Source organism: Acomys minous, assembly GCF_964271855.1.
Source record: "Acomys minous genome assembly, chromosome: 7".
Lineage (NCBI taxonomy): Eukaryota > Metazoa > Chordata > Mammalia > Rodentia > Muridae > Acomys > Acomys minous.
The window spans coordinates 107,375,318-107,389,257 of record NC_140488.1 but is presented as its reverse complement, the minus strand read 5'-3'; the positions used below and the strand labels follow the sequence as shown (position 1 = coordinate 107,389,257).

The 13,940-nt window shown below is 43.4% G+C and overlaps 1 protein-coding gene across 7 annotated transcripts in view; it reads left to right on the top strand.

Moving 5' to 3' along the window:
- CLCN5 (chloride voltage-gated channel 5) overlaps positions 1–13,940 on the top strand; it is a 163,924-nt gene that overhangs the window by 113,974 nt on the left and 36,010 nt on the right. Inside the window, exon 1 of one of the 7 annotated variants that reach the window (XM_084790031.1) lies at positions 3,774–4,048. The exons of 5 other annotated variants lie outside the window; for them this stretch is intronic. In XM_084790031.1, the coding sequence (XP_084646157.1) occupies positions 4,024–4,048 (25 nt within the window). In that variant the 5' untranslated portion in view covers positions 3,774–4,023. Of the gene's footprint in view, positions 1–3,773; positions 4,049–13,079; positions 13,289–13,940 lie in introns of those variants that run through there. One more of the 7 variants, XM_084790032.1, reaches the window with a different exon arrangement.

The following is a 13,940-nucleotide window of genomic DNA, read 5'->3' as shown; positions in this document are numbered from 1 at the left end:
AGATCAGGCTGGCCTTGGACTTACAGAGATCTGCCTGCCTCTGCCTCCCTCAGTGTTGGGATTACAGGCATGCGCCACCATGCCTAGCTTTCCTACATTTCTTTAAGGGATTTATTCCTCTTAAGGGATTTTTACCACATTCATAAAGGCTGTTTTAAGGTCTTTTTTTTCTTGTACTTTAGCTATGTTGGAACACTCAGGGCCTGCTCTGGTAGGGTTGCTGGGCTCTGGTGGAGACACACTGTCTTGACTATTATTGATTGTGTTTTCATCGTGGCATGTAGGCATCTGGGCTTGGGAAGAATGTAATTCTAGGTGCTGATGTCTAGTCTTGTCGTTGTTAGGTGAGTGTCTTGTTCCTTGGTTTCTGTTTCTTCTCTGGTTCCTAGGAGAGTATGCTTTCTGTCTGTGTGTTGCCTGTGGGAATATCTCCTAGGGTCCAGATAGGTGTGGGCATTGGGGTTTGGGGTGAAATGCATTTCTGGGTATTGCTCCCCTGAGACTTAGGAATGAGGAGAGGCTCGTGGCTGTGGAGGGTCTTCCCAAGAAGGAGGAAAGCAGGGTGTTCCACAAGGACCAGCTTAGTCAGTCTCCTGGGGATGGCGTTCCAGAGTGAGGAGAGCTCACAGCAGGACTGCAGCATTGCTGAGAGCACAGAGGAGAACTAAAGCTCTGTCATACACTTTCTTGCTTGCAGGCATGTAGTAATTAGCCTGCTGGAGTTGGGGGCTGGGATAGAGCAATGACTGGGGAGAGGAATGCTGGGAGGGGAAGATCTGTGTGCTCTGCAGGCTGTAGGGCTGGGTGGGAAAGGAGGTTTCAGCAGGTATTCTGTTGCAGAGTTGGGGATGGGGCTGAGGGATTGGATTTGGAAGAGCAGAATGAGAGGTGAAGGTCTGCAGCCAGCTTACCTGCTTCCTTGTCTGGACTGCAGGTTCTTTTCTTACCATTGAGGTTTGCCTTGCAGTAGTTTGCTTTTTTTTTTTTAATTGTTTCATGCAATGTGAACTATCCCACAGCAATTTTTATAAAAATGTTTATATTTTTAAAATTATAATCAGACGAGTTCACTCATCCTTTTCCTCTCTCTAATCCCCCCATACCCCTATCAACTCTGAAATTCATGGCTTTTTTTATACTTTGATATATCTCTCCCTCCCCTGTGTGTGTGTGTGTGTGTGTGTGTGTGTGTATTCCTAATACATAGTTACAATCTGTTCAGTCTGTATGTCACCTGTTACCTGTATGCATATGACTACTTGGCATTGGATAACCCTTTCCAGGGCTTTTCTCTAGGGAGCATCATGCCGTCTGCTTTCAGCATCTCCCTGTTGCCTTATCTAGGGTTGAGGCTCCAGGGCTCTTTGTACTGTGACTACCACTCCTTTTTATTAGATAACATGTTTTTCAAGTCCATGGCTTTAAAAAAGTATTATTTTTTTTCCAATAGTGTTTGAAAAGGAAAAATTAAAAACATTTTTATTGTCATATGAGGGATCAAAGCTAAGCTTTTTGCACCCTTACATTACCCTGTAGGCTGCAAATTTTAATGTAATCCTTTTTTTGGTTTGTTTTGTTTTTTGAGACAGGGTCTCTCTGTGTGGCCTTGGCTGTCCTAGACTCACTTTGTAGACCAGGCTGGCCTCGAACTCACAGTGATCCACCTGCCTCTGCCTCCCAAGTGCTGGGATTACAGGCATGTAACACCACACCTGGCAATATAATCTATTTTTATTGTTCATCTTTATTACTTATTTTGTAGATAATACTATTGGTGTTGTAGGTAAAAACAAATTATTAAACCCCTGACTATTGTTGGTTTTCTTCTGTGTTAGCTCCTGGAAGTTTTACATCTTTCATTTAGGTTTGTTATAAGGTTTGAATTAATGTTTGTGACATCTTTTTTTCCTTGACTCAGTGTCTCTCTATATAGCCCAGGTTGATGCTAACAGGATATATAATTTTTCCTACCTTTTTCAGTGTACCTGGGAAACCAAGTACAGCTGTGTGTGGTTTATGTGTGCCCAGTCTTTGCAGTACAGGTTGTTGAAAACAATCTCTTAGCCATTGATTCAGTTGCCTGTCTACCTTCATCACAAATTAGACTACTATATCTATGAGTCTTTCTGGGCTCTGTATTCTGTTCCTTTGATCTCTGCATCATTTCTTTTGATCCCCGAGTTTGATCTTTTTAATGTCAAAAAAAAGTCACCTTGTTTTGATTACCTATAACTTTACAGTAAATGTTAAAACTGGTTACTGTGAGTCTTTGAGCTTGGTTTATCTTCAGTACTCTGTTGGCTCACTGTTCTAGGTGTTTTCCTTTTCCACATAAGCTTTGAGATCAGGTTATAATGGCAACAAACATTTGCTCTGTATTTTTACTGTTGTTTTTATTTTGAGTTAGGGTCTCTTTGCAGAGCTCAGTCTGGCCTTGAACCTGTGGCCCTCTTCTTGCCTCAATCTCTCCAGTACCGAGATTTCAAGGGTGAAGCACCACGCCTGGCTTCTGTTTCTAACAGAGGCTCTAAATTTAATGATATAAATTCCCCTCTAACACTGCCTTAAAATCTCCCTTCCCTCCTCCCTCTGTGTGTGTGTGTGTGTCTGTGTGTGTGTGTGTGTACTTTTGAAGTACTTGGGACAGAACACCAGGATCTCATACATGCTAGGCAATCGCTGTGCTATTGAATTGTATCTGCTTAAAAATGTGTTTATTACTTATCTGATACTAGGGACTGAAGCCAGTGACTCATACATGCCAATCAAGCAACTCTCCTGTCTCAGCTCTCTCTCCCTAGCACCTTTTGTTCCTTATTTTGAGACCAATCTTACTAAGTCATTCAGGCTGACATTTAACTTAACTCACTGTGTAATTTCTGTCAATCTCAAACCTCCGATCCTCCTGCCTCAGCCTCTTAAGTAGCTGGGATTCAGAAGAGCATGCCTAGCCCCTCCTATGATATTGATACGTTCTTTCCTGTCACTTAAGTAGCTACGCATGTGTGTAATATTGAGAGTCAATCTCATACAAATGCCCTCTAATGGCTGCAAACTTACTATGTGACTGTGGCTTGCATTGAACTCCGTAGCCTTCTGCCCCCCAAGTCCTAGGATTCCATGCTTCTCCCACCATGCCTAGCTTACTTGAAAAAATCTAAAAATTTATTTGGAGAGTTGTTTACCCATAGTTTAGATGAAAGTATGATGTCTAATTTCTCTGGGGGAGGGGAGTAGAGTTCAGCTCTTTTTTCCCATTGCTGTGCTATAGTTTAATTTTGTATATTTATGGTAAAGTAGCTAGGCATTGAGTTGTTATTTGGGATAACTAGGCATCAACAGGGGTTGAATTTCTATGGTGAATTTGTTTTTTTTTTTTTTCCCTTTTTGACTCTGGGTTTGCCTACATCTAGCTCCCCTAGAGATGATGTGTCTTGCAACTCTTTCAACTATAATTTCCTCTTAGGGTACCAGAGCCATGATGGTGTAGTGCTAAAAGCTGAGGGACAAGGCAGCATCACAGGTGGATTAATCCTTGGTGTTTTACCAGGACTGTGTCTTGTGCTGTGACCTTCACAAGTTCTCCAAGTGATTTTTCCTACCTTCTCTGCCCTCTCGAATTCACAATCTACTTCCTTGAAGCCCTGGCCTTGATGTGTTCCCCCTCAGGTGAAACTGAAAGCTTAGGGGCTGGAGCAGGAGGAATGCCCTTCCCCCACCCAGGAATCAAGCTCAGGCAAAGTCTTTTTCCCTGGAGCATATTTGTTTGTTGTGAGGAGACCTCCGGGCATGTTTCACAAGGCTTACTCCTCCCTCCCCTAGTCAAGGGGAGGGATCTTCACTGGGAGATCTTCACTGGGAGAACTTACTTGGTGAAGATTCTGGAAGCAGCACTTTGGTGTGGGACTCCTCCGGGGACGGTGGCTTTCTCAGACGGATGCTAGTGCTCACAGCTCTAGCAGGTCATTCGTTCACGGCACCATTTGAGCATCTCTGCCTTTCACTGTTGTAGCTGCTGTTCTCATGGCCCTACTCCGGTATATTCCAGGTAAGCGGATCTCAGCTGGGAGTCTTTAGATCAGCTCTCTCTTCAGACTTCAGAGTGGCAGTTTCTTCTGGGGCCTTATTTGTCTGATGGGTCCAGGAAAAAAAAATAATTGATTTTTGTATTTTCTAGCCTTTTCTTATTCGAAAGATAGGAATGAGAGTTTCTAAACTGAGCCGGGTGGTGGTGGCGCATGCCTTTAATGCCAGCACTTGGGAGGCAGAGGCAGGAGGATCATTGTGAGGCCAGCCTGGTTTACAAAGCGAGCCCAGGACAGTCAAGGCTACACAGAGAAACCCTGTCTCGAAAAACAAAACAAAACAAAACAAAACAAAACAAAAAAGAGTTTCTAAACTGTTTAATTAGTAAAACTGATTGTGAAAGTTCTATGTTTTTATTATTTTTATTAAGTTGAGTTTTGGGTTTTTTGACACCATGTCTCACCCTATGCCCAGATTAGCCACACTTTCACTATGTAGACAAGGCTGCCTTTGAACTCGTGGCTGTCGTCATGCCTTACTGTCTGGGGTACTTGAAATCTAAGCACAAGACATTACTTCTAGATGATTTGTTTTTCAGTCCAGTGCATTGAAGCTGGGAATGTCGGGGTGCTGGGCAGACCCTCCATCATTTGTATTTAGCCCCCAGCCTCCGATTTATTTATGAACAGTGAATCTACTGTTGCAATCCTTTAGTAGGACTAACATTTGTGAGATAATTGCCCACCTTCCCTTGTTCAGTTCCTGCTCAACGGTAACGGAAAAGGGTATTGTACTGCTCAGGGACACAAACGGCATATTTCTTGGGGGCAGAAATCACTGCTGGTCCGTAGGCCCTCACAACGCATACTGTAGTATGCTGTGTTATCATGTAGCTGTAGCTCCTGTCTCTATTCTTCTGTGTTACTATTTTTCTTGCTTTTATTTTGTGTTTTGTTTTTTCGAGACAGGGTTTCTCTGTGTAGCCCTGGATGTCCTGGACTCATTTTGTAAACCAGGCTGGCCTCGAACTCACAGCGATCTACCTGCCTCTGCCTCCTGAGTGCTGGGATTAAAGGCGTGCGCCACCACCTGGCTAGTTTTTTCCTTTAAATCATTTCTGTGGACTCTGGAAGAGTTGCTCGAGTAGCTCAGTGGTAGGTAGAACACTTGTCTAGTGTGTACAAGGCCATGGGTTTCCATCTCCCAGCACTTAAAATAAATAAATTCATATGAATATATATATATATATATTCAACAAAAATAAAACCTGTTTTAATACCATGCAGAAGCTCTCCTCTTCTTCCTACTCCAGATAGAACTGCTAACAGGGATGAAATGTGACCCCCTCCATTCAGTTCTTTCTGTATCTAGTCGTGCCTATATACTGATTGACTGTCCCTGACTTTCTCAGTGTCTCTGATTTTGTTTTGTTTTGTTTTTGAGGCAGGGTTTCTCTGTGTAGCCTTGGCTCGCCTAACCTCACTTTACAGACCAGGCTGGCCTCGAACTCACAGAGATTTGCCTGCTCTCTGCTGGGATTAAAGAAGTGCCACCATGCCCAGCTTATCTCTCTAATTTTTAAGAAAGGGTCTTAATCTAAAACTTGTGGCAATTCTCCTGCCTCAGCCTCCCAAATGCTGGGATTATTAACAGGGCGTGCATCATAGTGCTGGGCTCTCTTTTTCTTATTTTTATCCCATGGTAATAGTGACCAAAGTCAGGGCCTTAAGTACATGAGGCACTCATCTGCATCCCTAGGCCAGACATACATTTTAAAAAGAAACATACTCTATGATTTTTTTTTGAGACAAGGTATCTCTATGTATCCTAGGCTAGCCTCAACTCATAATAGCCCTTTGCATCAGCCTTCTAAGTGCTAGGACTATAGGCCAGAGTTATCACACTGAGTCCTATGTAGGCTTTTCAGACACGTTTTAGTCACATAATGTATCTGGAGGATCTTTTGTGTCCCAAAGCACATCAGTCCCATGAGATGGGACACTTTCCTTGTTCCCAGGCTTGTACTACCCTAGGCAGCACTGTAGTGAGTAACACATGTATTGTATGTACAAGTAGATCTGGCTCTAAGAGTAATTCTTAGATGAGCTATATATGTGACTTTTTGTCTTGTCTTGTTTGCTTATGTTTTGCTTTTGAGATAGGGCCTCATATAGTACACGCTGGTATGGAACTTGCTATGTAGCTGAGTCTGGCCTTGAACTGCTTCTTCCTCCTAAATGCTAAGGTGACAGCAGCATGCCAACATGACTAGCTTGTTGGTCTCTTTGTTTTTGTGGTACTGGGGACTGGATCCAGGGTCTTGTATATATGCTAGCGTAAGTGCTCTGATACTGACCTGTATCACCAATTCTGGTGTTTAATACTCCTTTTTCCTGTACATGATATCACATTCTTCCCATGGACCTAGGAAGGGTCTCTTGAGGTATTTTCCCCCATTATAGAATTCATTGGCAATCTCTTGCCCTTATTTTTTTATTTTTTATTTTTATTTTTTGAATCTTGAAAGAAAAAAGCTCAGTATAGACTTAGTTACAAGGTACTAGGCAGAGTCGTGCTACCCGGATGAGTTGGTAGCATCGTGGTTTGTAGTGCTAAGACAGTTTCTCCCTGTCTACTACATTACCCATCCTTACGTCAGCCCCACTTTGGCAATGAATGGATAAAGAACAAGTGGTGAAACAGGGTAGTGTTTGTAACAGGTCTAGTGCAGCAGGCCTGTAATCTCCAACGCCCGAGGAAGCTGAGGCAGGACTAGGTACAAACTGCTGGCGCTAGCAAAAGGAGTTCAGAGTCACCCTCAGCAGCCCAGTGAGATATGGTCTCAAACTAAGGAAAACTGGGCTTCCCTGGTAGAATACTTGTCTCACATGTGTGCTGCCCTGGGTTAGTAGTCAAGCTCCGTAATTTCCGGCTCGGCTCTAGTTTATGTGGCATTCCACTAGGTAGAAGAATGCAGATAGCAATCCTCGTGTTGTTTTCTCTAACTTTAGCAATTAGCACCCTGGCTCTACTGTTAGTGAAACCATGTCGGGTCAGGTACTTCCAGATTAGAGCAGATATCAGGAGCAGGGGCTAGAGAACACGCAAACCCTAACAAGCGTCTAACGTTTCGGGGAATTTGGGGGAATTGGCTGCATCCAGCGGAAACAAAGAATGAGGGTAGAAGTACCAGAATTTAGAGTCCTGCTTGTCTCCAGGCGTCCCCTATTCCTTTCTGCTATGCTTTGCATTCTCAGTTTCTTCCCATGATTCTCAGCGATCCTTGCGGTTAGGTAGTACATACAGGAGATGTTGCAGTTCCGTTATCTCTTTATGGCCGTCACTCTTTTTCTTGTCTGTTTTTCTTCACAGTTTCGTCTGCCTTGTCTTTCCCATGTCATAAATACTTGACACTTGTAATCTGCACTGTGACTCAGCCAAAGCTGAGGATTCCTGCACGAAGTGAGGACAGGGGTGGTATTCAAATCAAAAGAGGACACTGCAAAAGAGTCAGATTGCTTGTTGGATTTGGTACTGATGTGCTGTCTATCGATGCCAGCTTCTTGGCTGTGGGAAAACATAGGAGTTTCCCAGGGATGGTGAGGGGGACTCACTGGGAAAGAGGTTATCTAGAAAGAGGTTATGGCATTTTCATATTTAACAATGAGGATCACATGTACAGATGCACAGCAAGAGAACCACCCTGCATAAGTATTGCAAGGTCCATCTAAGTATTTCAGAGTATTATGTATTTAGCTGTACTCCTCAGGATTTACATGCAAGGCCCAGTTGGCTGACATATGCTTTTGGCCACTGAGTTTGGTAAGTGGAAAAACAAAATGGGAAGCAAGATGCATGGCAGATGAAAAGGTACCACAGAAGTTGACTGATGGAGCGGGCTGTACCTGTAATAGGTTCTGAAGCATGGAGATGAAGTGAAATGTGACAGAAAGTATGTTATGGACAGGTCTTGAGTGGAAGAGCCAGTGCAGGAATTGAAAAAGGAAGTCAGTGTGGAAGTGACAAGTGGCCCATGCTAGGGCCTCCATTTTCCCCCTTTTTTCTTTTTTATTAATTTATTCATATTACATCTCAATGGTTATCCCATCCCTTGTATCATCCCGTTCCTCCCTCCCTCCTATTTTCCCCCTTCTCCCCTCCCCTATGACTGTGACTGAGGGGGACCTCTTCCCCCTGTATATGCTCATAGAGTATCGAGTCTCTTCTTGGTAGCCTGCTAGCCTTCCTCTGAGTGCCACCAGGCCTCCCCATCAAGGGGATGTGGTCAAATATGAGGCACCAGAGTTCATGTGAAAGTCAGTCCCCGCTCTCCACTCAACTGTGAAGAATGTCCTGCCCATTGGCTAGATCTGGGTAGGGGTTCGAAGTTTATGGCCTGTATTGTCTTTGGCTGGTGCCATAGTTTGAGCAGGACCCCTGGGCCCAGATCTGCCCGTCATAATGTTCTTCTGGTAGGTTTCTAGGACCCTCTGGATCCTTATCCATTCTCCCATACTTTTCTCACCTAGAGTCCCAATAGGATGCCCTCACAACTATCCCAATCTCCTGGTAAGTAAAGACTTTACTGTTGAATGGGAGTCCTTTAAATGACCACGCTGAATTTATATCTGTAGAAGGAGCCGTACCTTTATAGAAATATAACATATCCCAACAAACCAGAAAAGACACTTTTTAAAAAAAGGACTGTTTCCAAGTTCTTTGACACATACCAATAATCTGTTCCATTTCTTTGTGTGCTGTTTTGATAGTGGAAGACGTTAGCCCTTCTACAGCCTGTGATGTTACTGAAACAACTCTTCAAGGTCTACACAAGAGGGTTTCCCCCCTCCCCTCTTGTGTTTTTGTTAGTGTTTAACTAGTTCACTTAATCAGTTACTGCTCAGCCCCCCAGGTAACTTTCTAATGGCATGTTGGTTAGGGATTCCAAAACAGAATTTATATTCTTGCACTGTAAGAGGCTTTCTCGTTTTAAACACAAGGAGATTTTTGTTGGGAGGGGAAGCCTGCGAAAGGCTTTCCATAGCAAAAAGCGGGTTCAGTGATTTCTTTGTGTGGCTCCTTATTCAGGCAGTGTTTCTAAAGACCATCCCCGAGTCTTCAGACCTAAATATAACTGACAGAGACAGCTGTTTCAAACTTCACTCCCTTTTTTTTCTGATTGGCTTACTTTATGTTTTCTCCAGACTCAGGCAATGCAAATTAGTCTTTGAAGGTTCTTATTTGAGGCAAAAATCTAGACCCACCTTTCTCCCCTAATCTGGAATGTAGATTATTTAATTTAAGCCACCTTCTTGTAAGTATATGGATACCTTAGGTTAACTCACTGTTTTTAAAAATGCATTTGCACTTTGCTGCCTTAATTATACCTTGCTAGGTGCTCCTGCTGCCCCCTTTGAACCGCAAGCTTTGAGTTTCCTCTGTGCAGCAGATTAAAACCACTTAGGAGAGAGTCAGCCAGCAGGGTGGTATGCGCAGCAGCCTCAGGTGTTTGTCAGCTCAGATGCAGCAGGTAGTTAGTGACAGAGTGCGAGCTACCATTGCCATCATCATGACCACATCTTAAATGTGCTGTCCTTCCTATTCTGAACCTTCTGAGGAATATTTATAAGTCCCTTGTCCACACTTGCACTGAACGTTCTTTTAAAAGGTCACCATTGCTGAAAAGTTTTCAAAACATCACAGCAGGAGTCACAACTTTGAAGCTACCAAATGATCTGGCTAGATCTATGTTCCAGGAAAAAAAAAAAGCTCTGCTTGCCTCTAAATATTTACTGTATTGTGTTTTTAATCATATGACACATCAAAATTGCTAAGCATTGTGTGTTATTTCCATACTTTTGATTGATCTTCACCGAGCAGTCCTTATGAGGAACATATGTTAGAGATTACAAACCTGGCAGAGAAGGGAGTAGAGGCAAGAAAAGAATTTTTTTTTTAAATGTTCAGCACGTTAAACTGAACCTGGTGACTCATTTCTTAATCTAAATTGTAATTAAATCTCATTTCAGCATGAAAACTACACCATGCCTACTAACCCTCTAGTATTCAAAAGAAAGAGCTTCACTTGGAAGCAAGTTCCCACTGTGAAGTGCTGCCTGTGCCTTTTGTAAAACCTGTGAACATCATGAAAAAATTGTTAAAGTTGTTAATAACTATGCAGACGATGGAGAAATATAAACTACTCCAGTGCTCCAGATATGTTCTCTTTGCTAACTTAGCTGCTATATTCTCTGTCTGCTGAAATGTGAAATTCTATAAAAAAAAAAACATAAGTCCTGTTTAATAACACAGGTGGTGGTCAGTGGTCTTCAGCTGCTACCGGTAAAATTATGATTAATAAGGATTAACTTGTGGGAGGCCTTTGAGGCTGGGCATAAAATTTCCCTTTAATCGGATAAACTAAACATTTAGTTGTGTACAGGGTCACCCTGGGCTTACAGATGACTGTTGGCTTTTTGCAGTGCTCTAACTACTTGCCACTTAAGAGGAATTTCCACCCCATTTGAATTCTGTTCATTAATGCTCTGTTAGCTCATCAAGGTACGATTGTGATGAAGTAAAAGAGTGTAAACCTCACGCAGTGCCTTGCACGTCATAAGGTTTTTGCTGCACTAACATTTCAGGCTGCATTGAGCCTAAAGAACTGAGCAGAGTAATACCATTTCAAAGCACTACACGTAGGGTCTGATGATTGGAGTGCCCTGTAACTGGGTTAATGTTAAATGGTGCCTGGCCTGCTGATTCACTTACGGAGCTGGGAGATGACAATTTCATTCTTCTTTGCTGGACTGGCCTTACTGCACAATTAATTAAGACCTGCTTAAAAATAGCCTTCGGAATAGGGCCAGAGAAGGGAAAGCCTTTCCGGTCATGGAACTGTAGTAGTGAGTGTATTGTTGGGGCTGCAGTAGCTACTCGGCCAGGTTGGGTTAATGATCACAGAGCATGCTGCTTTCTTTGAGAACACTAGACTAAGAGACCCCTGGCTCCTCCTTCTCCACCTACCTACTTCCTATCGGCCTTCCTTCCCAACTTTGTCTATCCCTCCCCCATCTTCCTCTGCACCATTCTCCCTTCCTCCCTCTCCCCTTCCCTTTCTTTCTTTCTTTCTTTCTTTCTTTCTTTCTTTCTCTCTCTCTCTTTCTTTCTTTCTTTCCTTCTTTTTCTCCCCATCTCTCTTTCTTCCCTTCTTTCTTCCTTGACATGACCTCACCACATAGCTCAGACTGCCCTCAAATTTGCAGCAATCCTTCTGCCGTAGGCCCCCACCCCCCACCCCCGAGTATGAGAACTGCAGTTATGTGTTGCTTGCCCTGACCTTTTTTTCAGTCCTGGGTATTGAATCTATGGCCTGCCAGACAAGTGCTCCACAGCTCTTCTTGCTTGTACTCCAGGCTTTCAGGAACTAACTTTGGGGCCGGTGATATCGTTCAGTTGGTGGAGTGCCTAGTGTGCATGATGCCCTGGGTTTAATCCCCAGTATAATGTAAAATTGGGTGTGGTAGCATATATCTGTAATCCCAGCACTCTGTAACTTGAGTACTAAGGAAGTAGAGCAGGAAGATTAGAAGTTTAAGGCCATTCTTAGCTACATAGGAAGTTAGAGAGTCAGCCTGGGCCACATGAAAGGCTGTATTTTTTTTTAAAATCTCTTTCATGGTAATTTGATATGCAATTTACTTTTTGTTGAAATTAAAAAAAATGGTACTGAGGATTTAACTAAGGGCCTCAGGCATGCCAAACATGGATTCTACCTCGGAAGTACATGTCTGGCCCCCAAACAACTCTCTGTTTTTGTATGTGTAGGTATGTGTGTGCATGCGTGTACATACACATGAACACACACACATACACGCACACACAGGCATACACACACCGCACATGGAAGTCAGAAGAAGGCTATCAAGTGACATCCTCTGTTCATGTTTGCTTTGTTCCCTTTGAGACTGGGTTTTACTTAACGTGAAGCTTATTTCAGCTAAGCTGGCTGGACTGTAGCTCCTGGGATCCATTTGCTCTGGTCCTCTAGGCTAAATCTACAAGCATGCACAGCCACATGCCGCTTTTTACGTGGATGCTGAGGGTTTACAATCAGGTCCGCACGCTTGTGAAACATGCATTCTTACCCACTGAGTTACCTCCCCTATCCCAAAACAATGTTATTTTTGAAACAGGGTCTTGCTATGTTGTCCAAACTGACCCAGAATCCTAACTCAAGTCCTCAGCCTCACAAAGTGATTTGGGACTTCAGGTATGTGCCAGTGCACCTGCTTCTACAGTTTTCTTTAGTCATCATGGACACATATAAAAGGACACACAATACATATGTGTGTGCTTTAAAGAATAATTGAAAGATGATCACTTGTCACCAGAACCTCCCCCCACCAAATGACCTGCACATGTTCTTCACAGACTGCACCTTTGTCTAGTAAATCCTGTCTTTATTTTTTATTTTTTGTCGTTTTCTTCCTTCTGCTTGTAACACAATCATGTATACCCTAAAATTTAGGCTTCCTCATAATTGGGTTCAGGAATATGAGCTGTTTTATGTCTGGAATCTTTTAGCATTACGCCTGTGAGGTTTTATGCATGTTATTGCCGTGAGTTTTAATTCATTTATTTTTATTTTTATTTTTATTTTTATTTTTATTTGAGACAGGGTCTTGCTATCTCACCCAAGTCAATTGCAAACTCACTTGCCTCCCCAGGTGCTACAGGCATATGCCACTAAGCCCACATCAGTGGTGCATTAAAAAGATACTTTTCTGTATTTGCCTTTGTCCCCTTTTTAAATGAGTAATTCTAAAGTTTTTGGACATTTCTCCTTTGACGCCTGGTTCTTTTCTGCTAAATGAGGTATGAAGTGTAAAACTTGTCTTGACCCTAATTTTCTCAGCTGACACAGCGCCCCCCCCCCCCATTTGATGGCATTTGCTTAGATGAGACTACATCTTTAAGGCTTCTGTGCTGGGTTAGAAAATCTTCCTTTCTCCAAGGCCGGTCCAAGGGTCTGGTCACGTGATCTCAACGGTGACATCACACCCTGACCAACCGGGTGCACTGGTGGCTCTTTAGGTGGCGGCGTGTGTTGCTGTGAAAAGCAGGGAAAGCAGCAAGTGCCCTTCTAAAGCACCCCAGAGCGGGCCTCTTTCTGTAAAAGCACCTCCACCTAAATGAGCAAATGCGGGCTGCCAAGGTTATTTCTTCCTTGAGGCAGAAAAAAAGAAAACTGTGACCGAAGGTAAGCAGACTGAGCCCAGCCCAGGACTGAAGCATGCTCCGGGAGCAGGGGATCTGGAGAATTGCAAGCAGTCTGTAGTAGGATTCTAATCACTGCCTGCCCTGTGCTAGGGGCCTGATAATTGCGTCTCTAGCTGGAGACAGACGACAAAGGAGGATGCGGTGGTGCTCATGTTACCTAGTGATGTAATAGGATTCTCTTTTTCCTGCCAGGACGCTGCTGTATCTTCATTTTGCCTTAAAGCTGGGGGTGGTGGAGGAGCTCATTTGATATGTAATGTAACGTAAGACAGTCATCTGATGCTTCTTAGAATCTTTCACAGAATCCTGTCCTTTTTTTTTTTCCCCCTTCTTCTTCCGGAAAGGAGAGAGAACTCTGAAACTAGAAATTCAATGGAAGCAGTAACCTGCTCCAAGGAGGCAGTTTGTGCCCTGTGTTCATGTCAGCATTTCCCTTGCGAAGGGGGACAGCCTGAGTCAGTTCCCTCCTTCCCACATGGCTTTTCTTTTCTTTCTGCCCTTGCTTCATAGCTGCCTTCCCCTGTCCAAGCTCTCAAACACAGCAGCTTTCATCTTTCTCACTCGGACACTGACAGGCTAGGGAAGGGCTTGGGTGGTGATTCAGCAGACATCCATTTTACAGCCAGGTACAA